A 23,065-nucleotide genomic window follows, 5' to 3' on the forward strand; every position below is an offset into this window, starting at 1 on the left:
GAGTCCCATGTCAGGTTCCCAGCATGGAGCCTGCTTCTCCCTCTACCTGTGTCTCTGCCTCTCTGCCCCTCTCTCTGTCTATTTCTGTATCTCTCATGAATAAATAAAATCTTTAAAATAAATACAAACAAAAGTATGTAATGTGCTAGGTCACAGAAGGAAACAAAGCTATTGTCTGTCCACTGTCATGTCCACCCACCCACCCCCCTTCTTGCACAGATGTCTGTGAGTAGCCACCAACTGCCAGGTTGTAGGCAAGATGCAGAGATCCCGTGTATGCGCAACAGAGGGGGTCCCCTTGTCCTCCTCAGGGCAGATAAACATTGAGCGACTGACTACCCAAACAACTACTGGGAGATAAATACCCCAAACTGAGCCCACTGCACTGAAACTGACATCAAGAAGTAGGAGCTTGCTGCATTCCAGGAACTATTTAGAGAAAACCACACAGCTGACACAGGACATTAGACATCATGCTTTGCTGGCTGTGTTCCTCAAGAGAAGAGCAACAAGGGAGGCGGAAAGGCCAGAAATAGACAAGCTGCTATCAGAGGTTTCCTGCAGATGTTACCAGGCCCCCTGAACTGCCCCTCAGACACAGATGGATCCCTCACATGGCGTGAAAGGAACATTGCCCAGGGTGTACCTGACAGCGGTAGGTCTCTTTCTCTGGGTGCGTCTCCATTCTCTGAGCTCACTTTTCCAGAACCACTCTTGGCATGTTCACCGTTGGTTAAATCTGTCTTTTCGGGAGTCGTCGGTTTGCTCTGGGCCTGGCTCTGCTTCAAATGACTGAACTTTGGGGACACTGTTGCAGCTTGGATCACAGGGGACTGGGGTTTTGACTGGATTGGTTTTTCCAACTCTCTGGCCTCCTGCAACTAAAAGGCAACAACAAAGGGATTCAATCTAAATGTTCCCAGTATTGGTGCACCTGGCTGGCTCAGTCGGTGGAGTGTGTGACTCTTGATGTCAGGGTTGTGGGTTCGAGCCCCATGCCGGGTGTAGAGATTACTTAAAAATAATAAAATCTTAAAAAAAAAAAAATTGGTCCCAGCATTTTAAGAAGGACCAGAAAATATGTCAGCCTGAAGGATAACATTTTAAACAGAAGAATAGCACTTTAAATAGGAGATAAATTGTTTTGGCAAACTCAAAACAAATTCTGAATGCTGATTCCAAAACCCAAGCTAGATTTTCTCTCTTTTTAAAGCATGAACAAAAACAGAATTCAGAGGAAGAAGGGATACACTTTAAAATGAAACCATTCACACATCAGTTGTGTCGTGCACCCCGCAGCTGATGACTGCCACCACTCACCACTTGGTTTTCCATGCGTGTGAAAATGACGTTCAGCATCTGAGTGAGGGTGGCCTTGGCAGTGGTTTGATTGATGAGATTTTTGCTGGCCAAATAGATATTGTAACATGTCCTAACTGTCTGCAGGATTGTGCCCTCATGAATTTCAATGTGTGGGGATGTCACCGCTGTCAGAAGAGCCTAGAACAGAAATCCACAACCTTCACACCTTCACAAACGTCCACCTGCCTCCCATCCTCCCATAGCCAAACTTTTCTACAGGGTTTGGCTTTGTTTTGGTTTGGATCTGTAAATTTTAAGATGGCTCTGCAAACCAAGACTCCCTATTGCTCTAAGTTTAAAGGTATTAACTCCATAAAATCCAGATTTTTTTGCTGTAATTAAGTTGTGTTGAAGAGGGCTTTCTACCAGGATACTTTTTTAAAAGCCAAAAATACAGACAGTTCTCTCAGGAAGGAAACTGCTCTAACTTGATCTCACCTTTATTAATCACAAAATATACAGGTTTTGATAGGCGGTCAGTGTCCCGGTTCCCTGGAGGGTTTTCAGGAGAGCTTCAGGAGTGGCTAACGTGGAGCCATCTGGCACAAAGCTAATACAGTGAGGACTTCAGATCTGGAATGCTGACTATAGCCATCCCGATCTATTCTCCCTACAAGCAGACGGTACTACAACATGCCAAACCACTTCTGGCAGCAGAAATGGAACAGGGAAATGGAATTAGGGGTAGGTGGGAGGGGACAGGACAAGATGACAAGGGGCAGACTGATATAAGATTATCAAGGGCCCACTGAGAAATGGCAGACTGGGAATCCATAATTTCAGGGAGAAAGACCGGAGGATTTCAAGCTGATTCAATTGACAAGCAATTTACATTGTTATTAGGGAAACTGTTTACTTTGAAAACACACCTGGTTCCACTTTTCTTGTCTCAGTCTGTGCTAATAAATTCTGACACTTAACAAAAGATCTAAGTGATACTTACACTCTGTTGTTCCAGTTCAGCACCACCTGAGACAACTAACACATGGTAAATTAGAAACCCAAATTCCCAAAGGAGACTAGCTTTCTTATTTAAAAATCCAGACCAGGCAAACAAACAGAAATACCTTAATTATTTGTAACTGAACTCCTTCATCGGTCTGAGGGCCCTGAAAACAGTTGCAAATGGTTTCAACGATCCTGTCGATGAGCCGCTTCCCTGGGGCTCCACTGTCAGGGGCATTGCCGGTGATGTGCCCATATGCGATGAGTTTCTAAAGACAGAAAGTCAGAGATGAGAAGTTTCTACCTGGCTAGGACTGAGGCTGCCTGTGGCAGCAAAAGACAGGCAGTAAAGTTTGGCCTTAACATCCGGTTCCCACAGATCCTTCTGCTATCCTGGGGCATGATAGGCACAGCTATCTTCTGGGTGCACCGTTCACCCTGTCTCCCACGGCAGAAGAGCTCCAGCACGGTGAAAGGCTGTCCAACGCAATGGGCAAGGTGTAGAACAGTGGCCAGTACACAACTGCTAGGGTAAGAAATTGAGGGACTAAAACTTGTACATAATAGAGACAGGAAGTAGTCAGCAGTTGCCCAGAGCTGGGGGGTGGTTAGAGGGAAACAGGGAATAACTGCTGATGACCCAGGGTTTCTTTCTGAGGTGACAAAGATGGTCTACAACTAGATTGTGGAGATGGATGCACAACTCTGTCAGGTACCAAAAATCACTAAATTGTACACTTTCAGTGGGTGATTTGTATGCATCTGAATTAAATTGTGAGCCGTTAAAAATATGTGTGTGTGTGTGTATACACGCATATATACGTATAAATATATACACACACACATAAATTCTTTTTAAAAGGAAAGATACAAGGAAAGACACATAAGAAACTGGTAATTTATTCTGCTGGAGGGGGAACTCAGTTCTGCACCTATGTTACCAAATGTGTATCAACCTGGCTGGTGAAGAGGTGAGGCACTGCTTGGGCCACGCCCTCTTGGTTGGGCTACACACTGGCTTGGACATGGGCTGCCTTTCAGAGACTGGTGCCACCTCACTTAGGACCTGGATTTCACCGTGGGGAATCTGAAAGGTGGAAAGGAAGTCAAAGGTCAGGGGCAGGAGGATTTCCAAGCCTGGCTGAGATTCTGAATCACCTGAGGGAGCCCATTACAAATACAGATTCCCAGACCTCATTGCAGACCTACTGAATCAGAATTTCTGGGATAGAGCCTGGTAATCAGTGTTTTTCTCCAAGTAACCTAGGTTATTCTGATGGCTAAGCAGATAAATGAATCACTCATCTCACATAACCCCTCTAGGATATGTGAATTCTAAGGCATTCTCTGCTTCCACTGACTTAAAGACTCTTTAAAATGCTGTTCTTTACCCTTTTTGGTTCCTAATTTGTCATATCCCTACCTCTTCACAAAGTGACACAAGGACCTGAGGTTATCTATGGTGCCACCAGTACTGTGCTAGGAAGACCTGCTACTCTGCAGAGGCCTGACTCTTGTTCCTCAATAGCCTTCCCCAACAGTAGCTGTGGAAACACTTCCATCCAGTAAGCAGGAAAAAACAGGTTAAGAGAGAATGGCTGAGAGTAGAACATGATACTGTCAGATCGTGTGACTGAATGAACAGGAGAGTCCTGCACACCCTCTGCCAATCAAGTCCAACCCCAGAGGTCACCAGACAGGGGCAAGGGGGGGCAGCAGGAGTGGGGAGGGTGCAGAGGGTGGGGGTGGTGCTGAAATGTGTTCCTGAAAAACAGCTCACGATGCCCTTTACCTTAACCCCCTCCCTGCTGCTAGACATGCAGGCTTCAGAAGTGGGCAGTGCTGGCTAAGGGAACTCTGGTTTTTGACACTGCTTATGCCTTACTCCTAATGGATGCGTAACTCCATCTGGAGCACCAGATTATAAGTGGGATAGTTATGAACTAAAATGTGAATGTGGAAAAGTAGGCCCTGTAGAACTCAACAATGATGCTGCAAAGTAAGGATGGAGGTGAATTACTAAGATGTTTAATTCAAATACGAAAAGGATTGGAAGTATTCTCTTTCCTCTATAGACTCCTGTGAGGTCACCTTCCCCTTCTAGCTTAACAGGGTTTTAAGCATAACTTTACTTCCTTGCCTGTGCAGTGATATGGGGTAAGAAGACAGAATTCCCATGTCCTTGGGTATTTCTAGCTCTGCCTTCTTAGCCTTCCTTACTGATTCTTCTCATGGGGTTTATATCTTCCAAAGCCAAAAGTCCTGGCTGGGGTCTCCAGGGCCCTGATTTGGAGACATCTTAAAATGAGCAAGTTGCAGTGATAATGCACAGCATTATCTCATTTTGGAAAATAAAAACTGTATGACTGTGTGTGTGTGTTTAAGTATTTTTGTAAATGCATAGGAAAAAGCCTGGAAACAGAGGTCCAACAGCATGAGTATGCTTGGCAAGCTCACTCAAGAGAACAAAGTGTTTTGCACAGTGAGTGGAGTGGAAAGTTACTGGCAGGTCTAAGAAAAGGATTAACATGATGTGATACATTTCTAAAGGATCCCTCCAGTGCCTGTGTGGAGAACAGGCTGGAGGGCAACAGGAGTAGAAGCAGGGGACCACTGAGGAGACTACTGCATTGTTCAGAAGGGAGATGCTAGTGGCTTGAACTCAGGGAGGGTGACACAGATGGAGGGTAGAAACTCCTGCTTTATTCCTTGTTGATGCAATAATATGAGAAGAGGGCAGAGGAAGGAGGCCTGTAGGCAGCTGGTCCACTGACCCTTGTGTCCAAGGAGGCTACCCGCACAGGGTGTTCACTGTTACCCTATTTGTCAGTGTCTCTCTATAGGGGAAGGGATAAATAAAATGATGGCATAATATATCATTCATCAGTCAAAAGGATGTACGTAGCCATGTAACTAGATCTTAAAAACATTGAATGCAAAAAGCAAGCTGCAGAACACCTGAAACTTACAACATAATGTATGTCAACTACAGTTCAATAACAAAAACTTTAAAATTCTTTTTTTTTTTAAAAAGGATGCAAATAAATTAGGGAAATTTGTCAAATTCATAAAATAAAAATCTGCCACCCATAGGCAAGAAAAAATGAACAAGAAAGGAAAAGAGTATACTACCTACACAGGCAACTGGGTCTGGGGGTAGTGGTCCAAGGGACTTCAGCTTTATCTGTAAAGTTCTAAAAAAATTTTTAATAGAGAATGTAGTCATGTATAGCTTTTATAATTACAAATGGATTTTAAAATGTGCTTAATGGGGATCCCTAGGTGGTTCAGCAGTTTAGCGCCTGCCTTTGGCCCAGGGCATGATCCTGGAGTCCCAGGATCAAGTCCCACATCAGGCTCCCTGCATGGAGCCTGCTTCTCCCTCTGCCTGTGTCTCTGCCTCTCTCTCTCTCTCTCTCTCTCTTTCTCTCTCTGTGACTCTCATGAATAAATTAAAATAATGATAATAAATAAAATGTGCTTTAAAAAATCTAAAGTTTTCTAGAAATAAGAACTGAAAGACAATGCTTGTGGACAGCTGAGACTAGTGGTTTCCTATAGTCCTCACTGGGACATAGAAAATATTGCAACTCTATTCCTACCTTTTTTTTATCTCATCTTTTTAAAAGTTCTATTTTTGTATGTTTTATAATATATGTAATAGCAGTAGTATATGTATATAATCTCACCACTGAAGAAACATGAATATATTAGGATAGTCTCAAAAAAATTTGGTTACTGACATGGGCCCAGGGAAAGGGAATCTTGGAGACCTTGGAGATTATGCAGTAAGTTAAGAATGAACTTAATGCCTCTCCCCCGGCGGCGGGAGTGGATAGTGGGGAGTGGGGGGTGTGCATTAGACCAGGTGCTGAAGTGAAAGAATAAAGAGAATCTTTATCTTTTGGTAGAAGTGAGCAGCAAGAAAACTTTCTAGGTTTCTCCCAGTGGGAAGAGGGAACTCTAACTGTGTTCAGGACAAACCAACAAAGAAGCACCCTTACCACCCCATCACCTCTCCATGCTCAAAGAAGGATGCCCTTAAATGCCCAGGGCAGAGTGTGGAAGTGTCTGCAGCTGGCTTCAATTCTGCCCAAACCAACCTTTGCCCCTAGACATTGGCCTTCCATTTCTAAGACAGAAGTCAGTTCTCCCACACTGGGAAAAGCCAGTCAAACAAGCTTTACAAGGACAACCTCCCAAGAGGAAATGAAATTTTTTATTCAGCATTCCAGGGAGTGCTGGGTTACTTTCTAATGTCCTAAAAAGGACAACACATCTTGCATTTTGTATATTAACCAAAGAAATTCGTGTGTACCTACTAAATCACAGAGAACATCCATTCTTGAAAAAAAAAAAAAAGAAAAAAAAGAGCTAACTGATGTCATAGGCTCAATATACTTTTATATTTACAGCTCAAGTCAGGACAGTGGCCTGAAGTAGAGCAGGATGTCAGTGTTTCCATTCCAGAGTTCCAGAAACAGACTATTTCCAGGAAAATATACAACATAAAATATAAACAGCGTATTTTTAATCAAAAAGCCAGAAACACAGAGTAATAGTTAAGAGTGGTGGTCAGCAACCTTTTTCTGCAAAGAACCCAATTTTTAGGCTTGCAAGTCCTATGGTCTCTGTTTCAACAACTCAACTCAGCAGTAGTAGTGGGAAAGCAGCCAAAGATAATAAACAATGAGCACAGCTGTTGTTATGGACAAAATGTTGGTGTCCCCCTGTTCCTATGTTGAAGCCCTACCTCCCAACGAGATGGTCTTAGGAGGCAAGGCCTTTGGGAGGTGATTAGGTTTAGATAAGATGATGAAGCTGGGGTCCTCACGATGGGATCAGTGCCCTAGAAGAGACTGAAGATCTAGTGCGCTCTCTCTGCCATGTGAGGACACAGCTAAGTACTCGGCCATTTACAAACCAGGAAGAGAAGAGGGCTCTTACCCAGAACTAAATTGGCTGGCATCTTGATCTTGCACTCCCTAGCCTGCAGACCTGAGGGAAATAAGTATCTCCTGCTTAAGTCACCCAGTCTGTGGTATTCTGTTATTATCGCATGGCTAGATTAAGACATTAAGACAGCTGTGTTCCAATAAAACTTTATTTACAAGAGCAGGTGGCAGGCCAGATTTTGCTTATATTTATAGTTTAAGAACCCCTGGTTAAGAATTTAGATGAGGTGGGCAGAGTACTAGATACCTGCCCCATTCCACCAATTCCTGGGGCAGGGGCAGCTTGGTAGGGCGGTCACTTTATTCTCTAAGCCTCTGCCCCCTCAATTCGGAATGAAGATGAGTTAAGTAACCAGAATATTGCTGGGAAGATTAAACACAATGCTGTGGACAGAGCACTGAGCACAGGGGCCAGCAAAGGCCAAGGACTCAAGACACATTGGCCACTGTTCTTAGTACATCAGTAATGTTAACTGTCAGCACCAGCTTCAGAACTAAACAGTAAGATGAGAAGAAAACAACTAAAATTAAACTTATGCCAAATTTCCTCAGAAAATTTCACAGCAACAAATATTTTAGGATAGGAAGAGGACTTGGGCCTGCCATTTAAGAATTCTTGGCTCATTATATGTTTCACATAGGACAATCTGTACAGAATTATACTGAATGAGAAAATGGCTTTTCATTTGGAAGAATCACTTCTGTGAAGAAACTGTCACCAACTTTCAAGTACAGATATATCAAAGAAGGGAGATTAATAGAGTAAATATTAGACTGGAGATGCCAAAAACGTCGCATGCCCACTGCCACTTGGCAGTCCTGTGCTAAGGCAGATATAAACCAATCGATTATGGTACTTTCTCAAGAAACCCAGATGAAGCTTCAGATAGCTTTTCAACACAGCTTCTGAGCAATCATAATATAGAACCTATTCACTATGCCTGTTCTAGAAAGTATTGGTAAACTGTGGACCTCTGGATGTAATTTTTTAATTTACCAAGCTTTTTTCATTGATGTGTAGGTTGCCTGCTGGGGTTAAGAATAGAAATGAGGTAACCAGAAACCTCAGGAGTAGATCTTAAGAAAAAAATACAAGAATGCTGGACCAGGAAATTAAGAAACTCAAGTTGTAGCCCTGTTTCTGTCTTTCATACCTGCATATTACTGGACAAGTCATCTTAAATTCCCTACTCCCACTTCTTCATCAGTCAAAGGTAATTTATCACAAGGTCACTGTGGATCCAGGTCGCTCCTTACCATTCATTCCCAGATCCTGTACTTGCAATTGTACCCACTCGATTAAAATTTATTTGTAAGCCCCATATCAATATGTGTGACACTTCTGCAGTCATATGTGGACATATGCAGAGCAGCAAAAAAATCAAATCACTTGATGCACACGTTCTCAACAAAGGTCAAACAAGGAGATGCTCTGTCTTCTCGTTTCAGTTCTTATATTGTAAGTAGTAACTTTTCTGTGGCTTATTTCATGCCACGTTTTTTTGCATTTTTGTCCACTCTGTTGGTGTTTTTGCCATTTAAAATGGCCCTAAATACAGTGCTAAAGTGCTGTCTACTGTTTATAAGAGCAAGAAGGCAACAATGTACCTTATGAAGAAATTACATGTGTGAGGTAAGCTTTGTTCAGGCATGTGTTACAGCACTGCTGACCCTGAGTGCAATGTTAATGAATCAATAATATATATTAAATGAGATGTCTTTAAACAGAAACACATAATGAACAAAGTTATGTATTGCTTTATGTATTGAGACGAGTTGGCGAATATGTTGATGCCAGAGGCTCCCAGGCACCTTACCTTGTATTTCCTGTGGGAACAAGGGTTCAGTATTTGCTTATTCAGTATTCACAGTGACTTTTAGAATATTATCAGAAATAATGAATATTGATTATATCTTTTTCTCTATTTGGTATTCTGAATTTTAATGCCATCGAGAAAAAGGTGGCATAAAAATACTGCACCTGTCCTTGTGTAGCAACTATTCCAACTAATCCTAAAGGTTTCAGTTAGAAAAACATACATAAGAGAGTACAACAAAGTATTTCCAGGGAAACACATTCTTGTTATAGCCGAGGTTAGACCCCTTACTCTTCCCTGACTCGTGAGACCTCCATAGAGTATACATTGGATTGCTCCTTTCTACATCAACCTGGAAGCACAGTTCCTATGAATGGACACCAATGGCTTGGAGAGAACCTTTTTTATACCATCAAGTTTCAGTATGGTACCTGCAAGCAGTCGAGGGATGTGCTGACCACCCGTGGGGACTTGGACTGGCAAGCTAGCTCAAATGGAAGGAAATACTTGTCAGCTTCAATGAAATTTGCCTTTGGTGGTGCGGCAGCGCCAAGCCTAGGGAAAAAGCAGGAGAGGGGCGGAGAGGGAAAATGAAAAAAAGTTTACTTTTCCTACGCCTCACTCTAACTGCCCCCCTCCCACAATCATTTCATTGAAAATGCCTGCATCTGTGGGGCAAGACAATTAAAAACTGAAATAAATGCATTAGGGCAAAAGACCAAAGTGCCATAAGCCAGAGGCAGAAGCAAGATCTCTGATTAGTGGGCTATGTCGACAGTGTCCTGGACTGAATTCTGGCATCAGCCATGTTCTGAAATGTGACCAACTGGCTTTTTAACTATGGAGACAAGGAAAGAGCAGCCACTTATAGAGCAAGCTGTCCTCCTGACCAAGGAAGCATGACATATAGGGCAAGAGCTTTGCCTCATCTGTCAAGAAAAGGTACAGCAGCATTAGCTTGATCTTCCCTTTCCTGCAAATATGCAGTTATTGAGTTGGCAACCTGTCAACCTAGGATCTGTTCAAATACATATGGAGTCCTGCCACGTGCCCAGCACTGTGCTAGGAGAGTATGTGCCACCTGTGAGGTAAGAAATATGAGAAAACATACACAGAAAGGGGTCCCCACGGTCACTACCTAATTCCCTTAATACTGTATTTCAGCAAGGAGAAGAACTTACCTCTGCTTTTCTATTTCTGCTTTAATTTCATCTGGTGGAGAAGAAAAAAAAGCCATGTTAGGAGTATGCTATATTTATATAAAAGAAAATTTAGCTAAAAGATATTTGGAAAATATTAGAAAGAATGTTAGTGAGATTTTTAAGACTGAAATGCTGATATGAATAGAAAGTGATTATAATAATAATAATAGCTAACAAGTACACAGCAGTTATTCTGTGCTAGGCATTACTCTAGGTACTTTACAGACTTTCATTTACTTAATCCTCAAAACAATCCTATTAGGTAGGTAGTATTTATCTACATCTTATGTAGAGCAGGACTGGTCAACCAAGAAACTACTGAGTTCGGGGCCAAAATGCCCGGATTCAAATTTGGGTTCTCCAGTCCCTGGTATGTCACAGGAGGCAAATCACCTAATCTGTGCCTTGGCTTCTCATTGAAATCAGGAATTCTCACCTTGGGCAGTTTTGCCCCAGGGGCACTTGGCAACATCTGGAGACATTTTTGGTTTTCCAGACTGCAGGGGGTTGCTGCTGGCGTCTGGTTGGTAGAAGCGAGGGATGCTGCTAAATATTCTACAGTGCACAGGATGGATCACCTGTATCCCGAACTCAGTAGTTCTTGGTTGAGAAGTCCTGTTCTACATAAGATGGAAATAAATACTACCTACCTCATAGGATTGTTTTGAGGATTAAGTAAATGAAAGTCTGTAAAGTACCTAGAGTAATGCCTAGCACAGAATAACTGTTCTAGCTATCTCCCCATTATGCAACATGCATGTTAATGATAGCTACCACAATATAATAACATTTCAACCATTTAAAAATATGATAGGAGACTGGCAACAAATAGAACAAAATGCTGGGTTGGTAGGATGACTATTTTTTTCTTTTTTCATGTTTTCTATGTAAGCATATGTATTTTGTTATTTTTACAAATGAGAATTTTTTAAAAAATTATGGTAAACACACCTAAAACTTACCATCTTACCTATTTTTAAATGTATAGCTCAGTATACTGACTGCATTCATATTGTTGTGCTAAGGCATATATAATTTTTATGAATTAATTAAAAAAATCTTACCACAGTGGTTATAAAAATTACCCAGTGAAGGTTACAGAAATGAAGTGTCATTAATCACAAACCACAACCTCAAAGAGATAGTCTTATTTCCAGGAGAACAAGGTTTTGTGCACCCTTGAAATAACCGAACACCCAATCTAAATACAGAGAGAATTCTCCTGCACTCTCTTCGTCAAATGTATTCCTGCATGTTTGGTTTCACAGGCTCAACATATTATCAAACCAGGCCAATGATATAAGTCTGCACTGAATGCCATGTAGTTAAATAATCTCCAAAAGGGCAGCCTTTTTACAACCTGTTGAGAACCAGTGGTTTGGATATGGCTTTAGTTATCCCAGCAACACTGTTCTAGTAATTACAAATGTCCTTTTCTTGGGGAATTCCTATTCTAGACAGAGCTAGGAAGTGAAAACTCAACAAGGAGACTTACTAGAGGTGGCAATTTCTAACCTTCCAGCCAACCTTCCAATGTCTTCTTACTGCATACATAAGGAAAATGGGTGAGAAATACCCAGGTGATTAATAATCAAGTGTTCTGCTCATGGACCATAAAGGCCATGACACACAGGGTCTGTTAAAGAGAGCTCTGTGGCATGGTTCCTTCCCTTTAGGGACAAGAATCCACTAAGGAAGTAGCTGTGGCTTCCTCTGGTGGAGGCCCCCACCCAGGCTGTGGGAATGACCCAGGAGGCTGGCAGCCAAGCTTGCAGAAATCTATATCCATAATGTCAAGGCTCTGCTTGGTGCTTAAGATCGTGTCACTGTGTGACATACCAAAGGGGCACTGCTGCTCAAACTCCAATGTAGGGTTTCCTTCCAACCACGGTTACCTTGTTTAGAATCTGGATGTTAAATGAATCTGAAGCAATTAGGCCTTCACTCGAATCTATGCTGGCCTCTGGGCTCCAAAATAATGTTTTGGAATGTCACCAGTGCCAATTCACCAATGGCTAAAGCAGGGTCTGGGCTACAGCAGGTAGCCAACAAGTGACAGTTCTCTTGCTCTTTTCTTGAAACAGGAGTCAGAAACAGTGCAAAATGTCTAGTGCAGAACCAAGCAGAGCCAAGGGGAAAAAGAAAATGAGGGACAGATGCCTATTCGGTCCTCACCACAAACCAGGAAGGCAAGAGCACTCTTTCCCCATAACTGTTACACAGGTGAGGAATCTGGGCACACACAGATCAAGTCACCTGATCACTCACCATCATAGCCACCAAGTGCTACTGGGGAGTCAGGATTCATACCTAGGCTGTCTGCTCCAGAGCCAATACTCCAGAATCCATCAATGATAAGACAGAGGAGGAGGATGGGAGAAGGAAGAGGAGCATATGGTAGGGCACACCTGCTCTAGTTTATTGCTCTACATTTTAATAGGCATTGCTTTCCCAACAGCCAACTGGGCAATTAGCAGTCATAAATGAACAGGCTGGAAAGCAAGGGGATCCGAGTCGGGTGGGGCAGCTCCAACTGAAAAGCCGCACTATCTTCCTAGGAAGTCCTTCCCGTCCTGGACATTGCTGCTATCTATGAGCTCCTAGGGTTAGACCCCCCCATGCATCAGTGACTTTGGCACCGACCTCTGCTCCACCCTCAAGCTGAGTCCAACCACCACCTTCACCAACCTCAACATCTTATCACTGGTCAACTCGCCCAAATTCCCCCAACCTCCCTGCACACCTTCAACTCTCCCCAACACATCTGACCTGCCACACCCCTGCCTCCTATACAAAGCAAGGCTGCCCTCAATTCCTTCAACCTCTCCTCTGAGGACCTCCTCCCCCACTCCAAGCCAGGCTAGTGTGGCAGTCACACTCAGAATCTTGTCCCTATATGGAACCGTGCCACTTCCAGCTCCTTCCTGTTCCATGCCCTCAATCTCCTTTCCTTCTAGACAACCTAACTCAACTGCTCTGAGCGAGGCCTTTCTTTGGCCTGTCAGATCTTGATGAGTCCAACATGTCAGCTTTCCCCATTCTTCAGTTTCCAGGATGGGTCCCATTAGCAGGACTGTTATCAGAATGATAGGCAATCAATAGCCATGAATCTCTCTGACCTTTAGTCTTTAACTTCTGGCAAAATCCCAAACTTCGATTATACTATCATCACCTTTTGACCAGTCTCCACCTAACAACTAGACCTCAGACAACAGGGCAAGTTAGTAGGGCTATAGAGCCATAATCACCAACCACAAATAGAACAATAAATAACGCCAGATGAGCCCATCTCCTCTACCCTCCACAGACTATTGCACATTTCTCTGCTCTCAATACTCCACTTACTCTCCTAACCATCATCCCTCCTCTTTACTCACAACCCATGGAGTGATCTTCTATTTCATGCAGAGATTAGAAGCCGCCAGCCACAAGGAGACCTCTTTAACTTCCCATTAGAGAACCTAAAAAAATGACCCACTCTCCTGCCAGAAGACGGTCCAATCCCTCTGTGTCCCACCCCTATATGCCTCTCGGAAACTTCATCCTCTGTTCTGTCTAGAATCTGATCACTTTCCACCATGCTGGACCACCAGCACTACTATCCGCTTTGCTCCAGCTTTTATCCTTCCTCCCAACCCACATCTTTCTTCACACAGCAGCCAGAGGGACTCCCTTAAAATGTAAATGAGATTACATCTGATCAAAACAGATTATCCATAACTCTTATAATGTAAATCAGATTACATCTGCTCCTTCGCTTAAAACTTTCCACTCGCTTCCCAGCTCACACTGAGTAAAATCCAAAATCTTGACCTTGGCCTCCAAGACTTTGTAAGATCTGGCCCTGGGCCATCCCTCTGATCTCAACGTCTACCACCCTGCCCCCCAGCCTGCTTGTTGCATTTTCCAGTCTCAGGGACTATGCAATTCCTATTCCTGCTGCCTGGAAGGCCCTCCCTTCTCCAGATATCCACATGGCTCAGTCCCTACCTTCTTCCAGTTCAGCGTTCAAATGTCACCTTCCCTCACCTGCTTTTTCACTCTGGTTTATTTTTTTCAATCTCTCTTCGCAGAATTTGCTGCCCTTGACATATTATTTATCAGTTCATTTGTTATCTGTCTTCCCCAGGAGAATCTAAACTATGACAACAGAGACTTCTGCCTGTTCAGTTCACTGCTGGATTCCCAGCACCTCGGAATTCCTAGGCAGAGAGGAGGCACTCAATATTTGTTGAATGAATAAAACGTCTTTCTCTTTCCTGCATTATTTAACCTCTCACTCAATTGGCTCTCTTCCCAAGTTTAAACCTTTAAATAAAGAAAAGATAAGATTAAAAAAACCTGTGATCCACATCGCCCTCCTCCCCTCTACTCCAGCAGAGCCAAACTTCCACAAAGAGCTGTCCATGCTCACTGCCTATTTCCTCACCTCCCACACAGGCCCCCGCCCACTCTGCTTGGGTTTTCACCTTGACACCCGAACCCCCCTTTGTGCACCCCCAAAGCAGCACTAGCTAAGGTCATCAATGACCCCCATGTTTCTCATTCTGATGGGCATTTTACTACTCTACATCTAACCTGACCTTCCTCCAGCATTTGGCCTTACTGGCCTCTCCTGTCTTCAGATGTTCTCTCCTTCTACCACCACAGGCACACATCCTCCCTGGCCCTCTGTTTCTTGCCCCCAACTCCTCCCCACTGCCCTTGCAGACTCCACTGCCTCTGCCCTGCCAGGCAGGAAGGGGCTCCTGGGGCCTGGGCAGACCTCTTCCACCTCTCCTTCTCTGTCCATTCTCTCCCTAGGCCACCTTACCCTCATCTACACCCTCAGTCTCCACCTAGGCTCTCCTGACTCCCAAATCACCATTTCTAGCCCAGGTCTGCTTCATGAACATCAGGTTGTAGGTCCATTCACAGCCTACTCTGTCCAACTGGATGCTCACAGGCAGGGAAGCCTCAACACATCAAGCCCCACTGAGACCAACCTCCTGCCCCCACCTATCCCCAGGTGGTCTTTCCACACTCCCACCTTACAAAATGGCACCAACATCCATCCACTTGGGTACCAATCCTCTTCCTTATCCAATATTTTTATCCAACCCATCAACAGGTTTTGTCAGCCTCACCTTCTGAACAAGTGGTTAATACATTCACTACGCCCGGCTTCTGTTGTCACCACTCAAGTCCAGACACCAACATCATCTCTCACCTGGAAGATAACTGCCTCCTCACTGTCCCTTGGCCATCCTTCTTGGACATCCTATAAAATGTTCTAAACACAATGGCCCAAGTCATCTTTCCAACATACAAACCTGGCCATCCTATTGCCTTCTCCCCTGTTTAGAACTCTTCAGTGCTGTCTCCCTGCTTTCAGTCTGAAAATCAAACTCCTCACCATGACAACCTTGGGGTCCTGCATGGTGGGGCCCTGGTCTATCCCTTCCACCTTATTCTCCAACACTCTCATTTATTATGCTCCAACCACACAGTGGCCTCTTTCAATGTCTCTCATTTTGTTTTGTTTAAATCATTTTTTAAAAAAGATTTTATTTACTTATTCATGAGACACACACACAGAGAGATAGGGGCAGGGACACAGGTAGAGGGAGAAGCAGGCTCCATGCAGGGAGGCCGATGCAGGACTCGATCCTGGGACTCCAGAATCACGCTCTGAGCCAAAGGCAGAGCCACCCAGGCGTCCCTAAATCATTTTTTTCTATTTTGAGATAACTGTCAACTGACATTTTAGTCTCCTTAACAGTTGTACTCCTCCCTGCCACAGGGCCTTAGCATATGCTGTTCCCCCATGCTGCCAAAATGCCTCTCACCCCAACCTATTTCTTTATTTATCACTCAGCTCTCAAGACTTCCTCAGGGAAATTTCCTCTCACTCCTTTGTTCACTCCCCTGCAGGACCAGGTTTTTCTCCTTCACAGGACTTGTTAGGTTGTTAACATGTTCCAGAGGATGCGATCATTTGAATAATGCACTACTTCCCCATTAACTGCAAGCTCCATGAGAACAGGGTCCTTGTTTGTTTCCCTTACATCATGACACCAAATGTGACACCCAAATAAATATCTTCTCAATGAATGTCACTCTTGTTTAGTCAACAGACAAAAGGACCATATAAAGAACAAATATGCACTGGCCGCTCCCTGGGACTGAGGAAAAATTTAGAATTTAACAGCACAATGAGGCCGTTCTCCTCACAAATCTATAAAACTTAACAAAATACCTAGTAAAAAAAAAAAGCTAAAAGACTTATTCACAACCAAGACAGTAAACCAAAAGAAGCTTCTTACAGGAGGACTCCAGGAATGGTCAAGGTTTTCTAAGATAACCTTGCTGGGAAGAACGTCAAGTATTTTCCTGGCAGGCCCCAGAAGCCTGGTGAAATTGGTGAGAACTAAATACAGTTCTGAGCTATTTATATAGAAGACTCCATGTACTTGCTGATTAAGTACACGTTTTTACAAGTCTGCTCTTTTCCATAAAGAATAGTCTTACTGTTTTCCCCAGCACTGCTTACAGAGTCTCCCCTGAGATTTACAAGTACAGGACAGAGCTCTAAATTCATTCAACCACTTGCTTCACCGGCGTCGAAATGTCAGAGACTAGCAAAAACGTCTATAAACCTACTAATACGGGAGGCAGGGAAGAGCAACATTCAGTTCCTTCTTTAAATATGGTAAAGCCAGTGCCTCTGAATTTCAACAGCTCAGCTGTCAGGCACCAAGCGTCAATAACTTTACTGCACTGGTTCACTTATCCTTCACCATAATCCTGGAACATGGGTATTATTGCCTTTATCATTTCAGGAAACCGAGGCTCAAAGAAGCTAAATTGTCAGCCCAGGACCACAGGACTAACCAAGAAGCAAAGTTTCCAACTCAGCTCTTGGTGAGTTTTCTGCCAAACCAGCAAGTAAGCACTTTTTAATAATCAAAATCCAACTTTTAGATGCTGCTTCTAAACAGATGACCCCCTCCTAAAGAATCCTAATAAAGCTTTTCAACAAAAAGTAATCTGTCAAGGTCCTGAGTCCTGGTACTTCTCAAAACTTTAATTTGCAGCACGTGTAAACAGAATATCTAATCAAAATACCAGAATTTGCTAAAATTAAAGGCTTTAATTCTGTATTTCAATGGAAAGTCTTAGTTTATTTGCTATGACAATTTAGGGATTTTAAAAATATTTTTCAAATTTCGCACTTAGGTTCTTCCCAGTGGTGAGAATAGTTATTTTGAACACATCAAAATTAGAAAAAAAAAAAAAAAAACCCCAGCAACATCATATAGAGAAAGCAATTAACTGTTTATCATATGGACATGTAAATGTTGAATATTTTTGTACATTAATATACAACTAAGATTTATGAATGTACTCTCTTAATTGGCTCTTTCCCAATGACATTTAAACTAGTTCAAGTTTTTTTCTACTTTAAAAGAAGGAGAAGGAAAAAAAACCTCCCAGGATCCACATCTCCCGCCTCTCCTTCACACCACGGCCAAACTCTGGGAAACAGTTGTCTGTTCTCACTGTCTATTTCCTCACCTCCCACACATGCTTCAACCATTCCATGCTGGTTTGCACTTTCATTGTGCCATCACAAGAGCTCTAGCTAAGATCACCAATGACTCCTATGCCTCTAAATCCCATATAACAAACAGAGTGGCAAATCTAAAACTGGATTTTATGATTTCTATGCCAGGGCAGAGCACATATTATAGCTGTTTCCCACCTGGCTGTGCAGATGTGGGCAAGATGCTCTCTGAGCCTTGGTCTCCTTTTGCCTGTGGTATCCAAAGACAGACACCAATTCCATGTCACAACTCCAGAATTAATCAAAGGCAGTTTACTGCTGCTGAAAGGAGATGTCATAAATCAGAACATTTCATAACTCAAATGAAGCTTATGGGACATCAGCTCTTTACCCTCATTTCTTTCTTCCCATTCATTAGTCCCTAAATTAAAGTAAACCAAAGACATATACAGCAAAAAGCTGCAGGAAAAAAAAAAGTTGTCATCTTTTTGACTAGAAGCTTTCAAATACATCCCAAAATTAACTACAGAAAATATGGTCTCTCTACTTACCAAATGCTTTACTTAATGGAACTTCAAAACTTTCCTGCAGTGCAATTATTGTTAAAGACTCCATCGAGTGTTTTATAGACACTAACTTTCATATGGAGAAGCAGTACAGCATGACAGTAATGGTTAAGTTCTTGGGCTGTGGAGCCAGACAGCCAGTATTCCATCCTGGATCCATGGTTGAGTCATGCTGGCCAACTTCTCTGGGTCTCAATGAGGATAATAATAGTAAGAACTAAATTGCGTGTAAAGCACATGGCATTATGCCTGGAACATAGAAATGCTCAGTACATGGTAGAAGGCAATAGTTATTACATAACATGTGATTTTTAAAAAGTCACTCAAATTGGTTGATAAATGATGCGTCAGTGTAGCTTCATCACAGTAATAAATGTTCCACTCTGGTGAAGGATCCCAATAATGAGAGAGGCTATGTGTGTGTGTGGGGGGGGGGGGGTAGAGAGTATATGGGAATTCTCTGTAGCTTCTGTGCAATTTTGCTGTGAACCTAAAGCTGCTCTAAAAATCTTTTTTTCCCAAAAATCTTTTTTATAAAAACACTAGTTCATATGAAAAACATGCAGATGTTTATATTTTCTTGATAATGACTAAGAATAACACCTACTAATTATAGAGCACTCAGTTCTTGCTTAGTACTGCATGTAGAATTTTTATTATTTTTTTAAAGATTTTATTTATTTATTCATGAAAGACAGAGAAAGAGAGAGAGGCAGAGACACAGCCAGAGGGAGAAGCAGGCTCCACACAGAGAGCCCAATGTGGGACTTGATCCCGGGTCTCCAGGATCATGCCCTGTGCTGAAGGCAGGCGCCAAACCGCTGAGCCACCCAGGGATCCCCTCCATGTAGATTTTTAAGTAAGATATTGCATCTCTTATTATATATACATAAAAAGAATACTGTTAGAACAATTCAGTTATTAACATTTTCTAGATTTCCAAATTTTTCCATAGTCAATTTAAAACCTTCAGATTATCTTGTCAAGTTTCCAAACTCCACAGAGTTCAAGAACAGTACTATCGGGGCACCTGGGTAGCTCAGTGGTTGAGCGTCTGCCTTTGGCTCAGGGCCTGATCCTGGAGTCCCAGGATCGAGTACCACATCAGGCTTCCTGCATGGAGCCTGCTTCTCCCTTTGCCTGTCTCTCTGCCTCTCTCTCTCTCTCTCTATCTCTCATGAATGAATAAATAAAATCTTAAAAAAGAAAAAAAAAAAAGAACAGTACTATCATTTAAAGACAGATCATGAGAGAAAACAGCCCTGAAGACAGTTATGGAAAGGAAGGTTTAAGAATGTATGCATGTGCCCCAATGGAGGGCCAAAAGGTTCAAGATTATTAATATATATCAAAGCTTTACTAACAAGGTAAAGAGCAACGACATCCTTGGGTGATGAATCCTCTTACAGGCTATTTTGATATCTTCAAAGAAAGGTTGGGAGGACACAATCCCTTAATTGGGCAGTCCACATCTGTGCATTCAGCATTTAGTGCAGATAAACCACTGAAATTACTCCAGACCTATCCATCCTGATCATCACTGCTTTTAAAAGGGACAAGCCCTGTCTTCATTGAGGTTAGCAAGTTAATGCTCCAATAAACAAAGCCTTCTGGTCATGTAATTACATTCTTATTTATTGCATCTACAAACCAAATAGAGCACTAAGTCATTCCTGAACAAGGAACCAATGGAGGTTAAGAACATCAAGCAAGAGCACTCAATTTCTGTGCTTTGTCGCAGCTTAAGCTAATGATAAAAAACAATAGCAAGCCTTTACAGAGTACCCGTTGCATGCCAAGTTCTTTAGAAATGTCAATTAACTTCACCTTTATAATAATTCAATGAGGAAGGTATTAATACCTATCCAAGATCACAAAGATAAGTAGTGTAAGGTAGGTGATTTGTACCCAGGCAGTCTTGAGTCCAGAGAACGCACTCCTAACCTTTCTACCATGCAGTCCCCCATCCGTGATCCCCTCCCCCAATACGCTACAACCGATGATGGAATATCACAGCTGTTTCCTGGAAGTGCTCTCTATCACCTACGCATTTCAACTCTGAGTGGTCATTTACTGTTCCTCTTATCAAAATTCATGATAATCTACACGTGGTAATCTAAAATGCCAGCCACACTGCAACACTTCTCATACACAAGCTCACACATAGCTTCAGCTGTTCTGGGCACAAGAGATGCAGAGTGAACTATCACCCTGTACTTTGCTATAGGCTTTCTATTGCTTATAAAAGCAGTCATTTCTATTCAACAGCAATGACACAATTACTCTCTTAAAAAGGATGGCCAGTTTAACTCAACACTGTGCATAGGTTCCCTTATAATAGTTCCTATAACCCAACCTGATGACACTGATAAGCCACCATGTCCTTTTGCTACTCATCTAACCTACGGCCAAATTACTTCTTATATGAACAACTTCTTCCAATTCACTACTAAAACAATGAATGTGCATGCCACAATTTGGGTTGGAAAAATCTGAACTTCTGAACAAACATGTAATGCAAAAATATCTAATAAACTCTCAATGTTTTGACCCTTTATGTCCCGTAAGACAATTTTATACGTAGGTTCCAGCAATGTGATATGCAATTTGGTGAAAATTTTATGTTAAGTCTTCTGAAGGAGGAATGAAAACTTTTCTGCCAAATGACTATGTTTAAAATTTCTGCAACAATACTCTTAAAGTCATATTGAGAGAATAGAATCCAGGCAGATTTCAAAATGGAGTTCTAAGTATTGAGCTTTTGTCTAACAAATTGCTTTGTAGTGCTTATCCTGCATTCCCAATAAAACAATATCCAACAGTTAGCCTTGGTTTTCTGAATAGAAAAGCTTTACAAATCTCAATCAAAAAAAAAAAAATCTCAATCTCAGTAAATTCCTCTAATTGATCTTGGATTTTACAGGACTAACATCCGTTTCCAGATTATCTAACCAACAACAACCTTTCAATCGATAGTGTTTGACCCGTAAGGAAGTCTCAGACCCTCCCGAAAACCGGAGGAGAGCCATGGACCTTCTTCCCCAGAAGCGCAAAGTTCACAAGCTCATCCCCATGCCCCAAGAAAAGAATGCCAGCACTATACCTTATACCAAACGTAGCGAGAACAGTGATGGCAACCTCGAACTCTCCGACAGAAAAATCAAACTTTCCATTTACTCAAGTCAATTTGTTAGGAAAAAACGGGTCTTTTTTTTTTTTTTTTTTTACAGACTCCAAAGCAAAGGCATCCGGGTGGTGAGTTCGCTTGAAGCTAGCTCTGGGCAAATGTATTGATCCTAACCGCCCAGACCTCCCTTCTCCTCAAACTCCACATGGTGGATACTTCTTGCCTTTCAGTACTCAGCTCACATGTCACCTCCTCAGAAAGGATTACTTTCTTGACAACCGATCAAAAGCAGTCCTCAGGCCCTCTTTATCACCCTCTGCTGTTTTACTTCCACGAGAGTTATTTATCAGCATTCAAAAACGTCTCCTTAATTTCCCTTTGGGTCTCCTTTTAGAGTGTAAGCACCACAAGAGCAAATATCTCGACTGTCGTGTCCCCCACTGTATCCTCGGTGCCCATCACAGTGCCTATAGCAGACAGTGGGCATTTGACAAAATATCCCCATGATTAAAACTAAGAGACAGCGTGTTGATGCTGTAATCAACTACCAAAGGTTTAGCTACCACTTAAAAAAAAAAGAGTTCTCTCCCTCCTTCCATAATCTCTGTGTCAAATCAATCACGTGCCAGGCACTCCTGCGGGGACAGGAAATCCAGCAGTGGGTGATATCCAAGAGTCTCCCTGCCCTCACGGACCCTGTATTTGGGTGAACCGCCCACGACAAGCAGATCCCCTGCACCTACCTAGGAGGAAGTTATGGAAGAGCCCCCCCCCCGCCCCAATGAAAGGAAATCATTCTCCAATCTGGGCCTTCCAAAGCAAGCCTCGGGGGCTTCCCTAAACCAGTTGGGCAGCTCTTCCCACCTGCTCTGCTCACGTGGGGGAACCCCAACTAGAAGAACGCAGGTAAAGAAAACACTTAAGGGCCACCGCTGTGGAGGGTGGTGAGGGGCGGAACCAGGAAACAGGACGGCCAGGAGTCGTGGCAAGCGCCCGGGCGGGGAGGCTGCGGAGCTGGCAAGCGCTGGCTTGTCACTGACTTGCTAGGTGACCTTGGGCCAGTCCCGAGCTGCCAGGGCATCAGTCTCCCCGGGGTATCACGAGGTGACCCGGAAGGTGGGATCCGAGGCCGGGGGAGCTGGAGGCCGGGAGGGGGCGGGGGTAACGGCCGGCGTGGGGAGGCCGGCGCGGGGCCGGGCCGGGGCGGCTCACCCACCGAGCGCCACCTGGCAGGCCCTGCGCAGCTGGGAGTGCTGGGGCCGCTTCACCTCCTTGTCGGCTAGGATCTTCTCCAGGGCCCGGGACACGAACATGCTCTTGGTCTGGCTCTCCTGCATGGCCACGGCCCGGCGGGGGCTGGCAGCCCCGCGGGCGGGCGGCGCGAGCAAGCGGGCGAGAGAGGGTGCGGGCCCGGCGTCCCGGCCAGCACCGGCCGCGTCCGTCCGCGCCGCCCCGTCAGGAAGCGACGCCGCGGCCCCACGGCGCCGCCATGTTGGAGCGCGTCACGTGACCACGTGACTGGTGGGGCCGCTACGGCCGCCGCGC

At 43.6% G+C, this 23,065-nt stretch overlaps 1 protein-coding gene across 1 annotated transcript in view; it reads right to left on the bottom strand.

Annotated features, from left to right (window-relative positions):
• The window catches only part of ARFGEF2 (ADP ribosylation factor guanine nucleotide exchange factor 2), a 98,005-nt gene extending 74,993 nt beyond the window's left edge, over positions 1-23,012 (bottom strand). Inside the window, exons 1-6 of the mRNA XM_055301154.1 lie at positions 22,737-23,012; positions 10,261-10,291; positions 9,511-9,634; positions 2,430-2,576; positions 1,321-1,500; positions 647-881 (exon numbers count right to left, since the gene is read on the bottom strand). Of these exons, the coding sequence (XP_055157129.1) occupies positions 647-881; positions 1,321-1,500; positions 2,430-2,576; positions 9,511-9,634; positions 10,261-10,291; positions 22,737-22,857 (838 nt within the window). The 5' untranslated portion in view covers positions 22,858-23,012. The remainder of the gene's footprint in view (positions 1-646; positions 882-1,320; positions 1,501-2,429; positions 2,577-9,510; positions 9,635-10,260; positions 10,292-22,736) is intronic.
• Positions 23,013-23,065: the final 53 nt, after the last annotated feature.

The sequence above is a fragment of the Nyctereutes procyonoides genome, unplaced genomic scaffold, assembly GCF_905146905.1.
Source record: "Nyctereutes procyonoides isolate TBG_1078 unplaced genomic scaffold, NYPRO_anot_genome, whole genome shotgun sequence".
NCBI classification, from domain to species: domain Eukaryota; kingdom Metazoa; phylum Chordata; class Mammalia; order Carnivora; family Canidae; genus Nyctereutes; species Nyctereutes procyonoides.